Raw genomic sequence first — 7,402 nt, 5'->3', positions numbered from 1 at the left:
ATAAATCTATTGCAGTTCAAGCATCAGTATTTGGGCTACTTGCCAAAGAGGAACTCTGGTGTGAAATATAATTAAAGAGGATCATAATATTTTCACTATGTTATAAATGAGGAACGTCAAGCATACTGAGGAGAAAATGCCTAGTCTAGCTTCTCTGGAGAATCACTAGTGGCCCAAATGACAACCCATATTCTTGCCTAGACCACTAAAATATAATTCCCCAAAGGGTGATAGTCCTTTTACTATTTATAAGTTATGTAATAAATGAAATATAAAATTATTCAGTACCAGTAATCCCTTTTAAAAATCACTAAAAATGTGTGCATGTTAAAAACCACACACACCTGAGTTCATACTGGGCACTTTTACTTATAGCTAAGGAAAAAAAACCCACTAGCATATATTTAGAATATGAAAACATGTTTGAATAAAAACAAGTATTTGGTCATCAGTCTATTTTCCATCCCTTTTGCAACTGATTTTATGTTCTTTATATTTTTCATTTTTAACAGGGATTACAACTTCAGTAGTTTCAGAAATATAAAAAGATGGCATCAAAATGTCCTATATATTGGTAATCTTAGCCCAAGAACTTTTCATGCTGATCTTGTGTTCTGGGCTACAGTCTTCATAGATACAAATTCGAGCAGAACAAAATAGAAAAAGGAAATAACTCATGTCAGCTGTTGAAGGCAGTTTGTAAGGCAGGCCTAAAAGTCCTTATTTCTGGCATGTTCAGTATGGAATGCATAGTTGATTTTCATTCAGCTACCAGAGAAAGGTATTCTACGATGACAGATAGCCTTATCAAAACTACAATTAGCTGGCTTCCTCTGCAGGGTATAGCAGTTGGTTAAGTAACACTGAAGTGAGAGCTCTTACCAGTTTTCTCAGAAACAATTCCCCATCATGAGTATTTGGCCAACTGCTTAGGTCTAGCATGACCTAATTTTTAAAAGAATGAGCTGAGACCTGCTAACATGTTTCAAAGGATCACCTAGTAAAAGCTGATCTCTAAGCAAATAAACCATCAGTTTATTTAATTTTCAAGTAGTTTTTTTTTACTAAATGTATTATTCCTCTAAGAGTAACATGGTTCATGCTGCTTAGGTTGTTTACAGTGCTTTTTGTTGTGCCTAAAATTTTTCAATAAGGCGAAATAAAAGATTCAAATATAGTTTTATAATACATGGAAGATAAAATCTCATATTTATAGCATATAGTTTGACTCTTCTATATGCATGACTAATCAAAATTGTGTCTTTAAATGGCAACTTGATATTTTTCAAATTGTACTCAGAAACACTACTGTGTACCATTTGCCTTAGTACCAATATTTTCAGGATTAGCTTTATTAACAGTATGACATTTTCATGCATTCTTAAACTTTACACTAGTTTTAACATTCACAATGTTTGATTAAGTTCAAATCAACAAATATTCAAGCCTACATGAGAAAAGAATGAAATGAGGTTACCTTTTTATATAATAAGCTAAATTATTTTTAAGAGTTAATACTGGGATTTAAAAACCTAAATTTCCAACGTTACTGTTAATTCAACCAGATGAACATAACTTTAGGCCACAGGACTGCCCATTAGCCTTTCTTGTCGGAGAGCAATTAATCTCTTGAACCACTTTTCTTCAGCAACAGCTTTCTCAATAAATAACTGAAATGAAAAAAGAAAAAAGAAGAAAAAATGTTATTGTCTGCCAATAACTTAGATTTGACCTTATAAATCACTTTTATAGAATACATCCTTCAGCACAAGATTTGGATACTATTTAACTCTTCATGACCTCTTAACTGAAGATCATCTGTTTGGAATAATGCTCAGAAAGTTTTAGAGTAAAAGGACTAACATCAAAATCATTGGTTAGCAATTTTACATCTCATTTTGTAAAGTCTATTTCCTACAATCTTTCTGAAGACACAGTGGTATGACACTAATTCACAGAAGACAGCACGACGTGGTGTTAATGACATGCTCACAGTCCATGAACCAACTGGAGCAGAGCCAGAATTAGATCTTTTAGTGCCAGAATAAAAATAAAACAAAACTTCTTTTTGCCCATTTTTCTTTCCCATAGAAAGAATCTCCTAGAAGTCAGGTAACATGAGTTGGTCCAAACCAGCTTCAAATACATGTAACAGCTCTAAAGGCTGGGGGTGAGCTGCCTATTTTTAGCAAATAGGAACATATGAATCCATTTCCTCCCATGGTCTTCTTGTCACCAGCCCAAAAGGACAAGAGTTTGAATTAACTTCAGTCAACTAGACTTAAACTGACATTCTTAAGGTTTAAGGATCTTACATTTGGATGGGCCAGAGAATTGTCATCTTGGTACTTGATAGCAGTAGGGATGCTGCTAGGGTCTATTTCTTTTTCATTACTCGGTGGGTCAGCCACTACTGATGCTGGTCCTGATGTTGCAGCTGCATGCTTCACTTCACTAGGTTCCACTGACTGAAACACAAAACACATGCTATTAATTGGATAACAATATACAATTAAAATGTTGCTTTAATAATATTTCTGATTTTGAATAATAGCTGCTCAGTTGGCCTCCTTTGAGATGATACTAACCACAAAATGGCCCTAGGTTACTGAATAAGAAACAACTATTCCTAAAGTAAGCAAACAAGTACAAAAACACTGTGAAAATGTTATTTCTTACAATCAGCATATTTTTCTTAAGAAGTTGGCACTTATGAGTCTATACTATTGCAAAAGTACATACATTTCACATATCTAAATTCCTACTTAGCCTTTTTTTTCTACCCCCATTGGTTCTACACATATAGTTTTTCCATTTCCATTTTGACTTTTTAACTTCTGAACATCCACTTCTCTGAATGAAGTGCAAAACAGAGGTCACTGGGGAAAACATCTAGAAAATGAAATATGCATGAATTAGTTAATCCTTTATTAGAGTAATTTATCTCAGAGTTGGAGATCCATCTATTTAACCAGTATTTACTAAGCACTACTAATTGCTAAGCACTGGGTACACGAGGGAGAATAAGAAGATATGTTCCTTGTTCAGGACATGGGTTTGAGCCCTGGTCGGGGAAGATCCCACATGCCACGGAGCAACTAAGCTTGTGGGCCACAAATACTGAGCCTGCGCTCTGAAGCCCGCGAGCCACAACTACTGAGCCCGCATGCCACAACTACTGAAGCCCGCGTACCTAGAACCCATGCTCTGCAAAAAGAGAGGCCACCACAGTGAGAAGCCTGCGCACCGCAACGAAGAGTAGCCCTTGCTCGCCGCAACTAGAGAAAGCCTGTGTGCAATGAAGACCCAATGCAACTAAAAATAAAATTAATTAATTAATTTTAAAAAAAAAGAAGATATGTTCCCTGTCCAAACTGGAGATTACATTTTGCTAATGGGATGACAGATCTCTAACAAATACCAAAATATATACATAATCACAAATTGTAACAAGTTACATAGAGCTGTTTAAAGAAATATTTGGTAAATTTGATTTGGCAGTTTTCTTCTTATATTTTGGAGCCAATATTTTTTTCCCCAGATCCCAAACATTTCTATGTCTCCAACATAGTGGTCATAGAAGACTCATAGCCCTAAGTGATATTACACTGACCCTTTATAAAACTGAAGACATGTAACAGTAAAGCCCAATATTCTGCACAGGGGAAAGTGGGAAGTATGTTAGTCCAGTGAAGTCCAGGACATAATTTTTTGGTACTCTATCTTGCCATGCAGGGAATGTAAGAGCATGCCATTCTGCATATCTAGACCATGCTTTGATAGGGTTCAGCTAGGAGACTGGCTGTCCATATGGAACTACCTCGAAAAATTGTGAAGTGCTGTTATTCTAGTTGCCAAGCATGTGGATTGCACATGTGCAGGTGGCAGAGATAACATTCTATTACAGAAACCAAGTAATCTCATTTTGTTTTTACCTACACAGTACATTAAAGTTTTCTTTGAAAAGTGCTTATATGCACAAGAGGTAAAGTTCTCAGGGGTTAGGATCAGAGTGTAGAAGTTATTATTTAATAATGGGTAATTTAAAAAACGTGTGAGGGAAACCATCAATTGCTTCTTTATTTAAGTGAGGAAAGCTGTTAGAGAAAATTTGACTATTAAAAAACCCTTAGCATGGCCACTATCAAACATCTGGCTTTGAGTAGCACTGCCACCTGGTGGTTCAGTTTGGAAAAACTTGTTTTAACACGTACTTAAAAGTATGAAAGAACAAATGACCATGCTGCTTAGAGTTATTTACCCTCTTTTTGAACATAGGCGGATATCTGCCAAATACAACAATTTTTGGATTGAATAAGTGGTAATATGCTTATTTGGGAGAGCAGTCTGAAAACAAGCTTGGTTCCTTAAGTTGATGATACAGCAGGAACTATCAGATCATCTTTCTACTCACACCAGAAAAATATGATTGCACAAAGTTAAACTAGTTAAATCAATATGTGTTGCAGGAGACAAACTGTCCAGCATGTCATTGGTAATAGTCACTTTTCTGGTAATAGTTCCCTAGCTAAATTAGTGGAATTAACACAGCTAAAGAATCTACCAACAGAAGGGGTCACTAGTTACAGAAAAGCCTTTTTCAGAGATATTACAAACTTTATACCAATGCATGTAGCACTGTCCAGGAGAGAAGGATGTTGAAACTTGGTTCATAATTTAGTCCTCAAGAGAGCTAGTCTTTGCTATGCAACAGGAATAGCCCATCACATCTGCCCATGACCTGGATGAAATGGTCCTCTAGATAATTTACCTCTTTTGCTAAGTCATCTCCTGATAAATAATTCATTTTCTTGGGCATCCTGAATCCTTACCTTATACTGTAGACACAGACATTTTAGAAACTGGAAAGGGATACCACTTTCTAAACTAATAAATTGGCCCTCTGTTTTATATTACAGTCCAGTGCGAATTTATTCTTTGTTGGCCCATCACTGCTCTTCTGATCGTTTTGAAACGCGATGACTAATGTAAGTCTAGTGTTGGATGGCTAATATTTTATACTGCTGTACATTCACCAAGGTAAATGCCATCTTCTGTGGCTTTTTAGCATATTCTTTATATTTCAACAGGGAATATGCATTGAGTTCACAATTATGAGAGAATGATTAGTTCTGGAGTTGGACAAATTTGGTTTGGCTGCTGCTTTCTATCATTTATTAGCAGTTTGACCATGGGTTATGAAATTTGCTGAACCTCAGCTATAATTAAGGGTTATTAGGATATTAGTTAAATTATAAATGTTAAATGTCTAGTATTAATGGTAGTCATCATTATTTTAGTTATTTTACATTAAATATATACAAAAGTGGGGCTATGATACAACACTGTTTTACATCATTTGCTTACTGCTTTAACATTTCCAAATGGCTGTGTTGAAACAAATTGGTTCAAAGCTTATGTCTATACATGAAACCAGAAAGTTACTGTGTAAAGTAATTTTTAATTTGCTTGGTCACCAAGCCTCAAATAAGGAGCATTTTAGGATCTATAGACCATAAAAAATTACATAAAACAGTCTCTGGCCCAACCAAAACAGGAATCCTTGTATCTACAATCCCTCTGAAGGAAGCCACAGACAAATACAGCCCTTGGTAGCAGCAGCAGGAAGAGGAGGAGTAGTGACAGCTTTCATTCCTTGAGCACTTACTATACGCCAGGCACTTGGTTAACTGTTTTATGTAAAGTATCTTGCTCATCCTTATAAAAACCTCTGTTACGGGTATTATCCCCATTTTAAGGGACGAGAGCCAAGGTTTAATGAGATTATTATGTAGTTTAAGGACATATGACTAGTAAATGGCAGAATCAAAGTGTGGTTCCAGATCTGAGTCTACATCTCATGCTTTTGACCACTGCTTCCTAATTGCTAAATGCAAGATTTATTGCAATTTGGTTTGAATTTTAGAGGAAAGAAACAAAAATGTTGGTAAAATATTTTAACTAAATGTATTTCTAAGGGGCTCAATTCACAGTGCTGGATTAACATTTCTAGGCTGCTTCTGCTTCTCTGTCATACTTATCCAACCAAGAACTAGCTAGTTCTAGGCTTTCCAGATTGATTTTGATTGATTTTATTTCTTTCTATGAATTACTGTTAAGGGGAACCTCTTTTTGAAAGATAGTTGAAACAGAAGGTGGGTTTCCCTCACACAGATTTATGAAGGTTGCTTACAAAATGAAGAGCCTCCTGTTCCATCCTAGACCTCTCAATCCTTAATGGTAGATTCTGAGTTGGAAGTACAAGAAAAGCTACATTGAAGTTGAGTAAATTCCAACTCAGCACTAAAAACTAAAGCAAACAAAAACTAAGTATTAAAATAATTAATAATGGTGGTCCCTTTGATGAGAGATGTAGGTGAAATTCCTTTAAACTGCTCCCAAGGGAAGCCCATTTAACTATATATAGGGTTTTGTTATAGATACGGGAAGAAGAGTTTTTCTCTTGGATTTAATCAGTTATCTTAAGATTAGTAACTATAAGAAATAATATTTTAAAACTTTTCTAGAGAATATAAACAAGGTAAAAAAATGACTAAGCTTGGAATTCAAATATATGGATATTATTACATTTAAAAAATCTTTAAGGTGCAACCAGATATCTAAAGAATTTCTGTGTTTCTCAGCAAGGGGTCTGTCTTACTGGTGAGCATGGAGACTCAGGGAAAGTAAGGGGCATATTAGAGAAATGTAAATGGGGTAAGGTTTATACTTCAGACAGTCTGAATGCCTATAGTAGTAGAAGTTTTCAAGCACCATACTTAGCTTACAGAATATACTTAGATATCAAATAATTTAGATGCTAGAGTATATAATTTTAAAACAAACATTTTATGGATCAAGAACCATGTTACATATTTGATAATCATTATATTTAACCCTCGGTTACTCTAAAAAGTAGGAATTATTAGCTCTATTTTATGAATTTGTAAACTGAGGCTTGGAAAGAGGTTGAGAGGTTTCCTCGAGATCATCAATCATGGTAGGAAGTGTGAAAGTTAAGATTCAAACTCAGATCTCCTTGAGTCCAAAGCCCATGCTCTTTCCACTATATTAAGCAGGCTTTAGATCAATTTCCTTACTCACTGCCAATTTTACTAGTTACTGGAAGAACTCTTAGTATCTTGGAGGAGAGGAATGGAATTAAAAATAAATTTACTATATTAATAATTAATACCAAATGGGAAAAAGTTGTTTAGAAGAAAACCTAGTGCATTAACATAGAGGAATAAATATTTCCACAGAAAGAAAATGCTAGGTTATCTTAAGTGTGTGCAGTGAGAACTGGGAAGTCAAGGTGAACTCCAGAAAACAAATACTATGCAAGTAAACTTCAAAACAAATTACAATTCTTTTAGGACTTCTTAATAAGTACGAGTAAGAT

General features: G+C 35.1%; 1 protein-coding gene across 1 annotated transcript in view; it reads right to left on the bottom strand.

Annotated features, from left to right (window-relative positions):
- Positions 1-1,008: 1,008 nt before the first annotated feature.
- Positions 1,009-7,402, bottom strand: part of RSRC1 (arginine and serine rich coiled-coil 1) — a gene marked incomplete at its 5' end in the record, with an annotated part of 333,988 nt that continues 327,594 nt past the window's right edge. The window contains 2 exons of the mRNA XM_007454142.1: positions 1,009-1,670; positions 2,316-2,468. Of these exons, the coding sequence (XP_007454204.1) occupies positions 1,578-1,670; positions 2,316-2,468 (246 nt within the window). The remainder of the gene's footprint in view (positions 1,671-2,315; positions 2,469-7,402) is intronic.

This window comes from Lipotes vexillifer, unplaced genomic scaffold, assembly GCF_000442215.2.
Source record: "Lipotes vexillifer unplaced genomic scaffold, Lipotes_vexillifer_v1.1 scaffold641, whole genome shotgun sequence".
NCBI classification, from domain to species: domain Eukaryota; kingdom Metazoa; phylum Chordata; class Mammalia; order Artiodactyla; family Lipotidae; genus Lipotes; species Lipotes vexillifer.
Note: the sequence above shows the minus strand (reverse complement) of the source record. Positions and strands in the feature narration are given on the sequence as shown.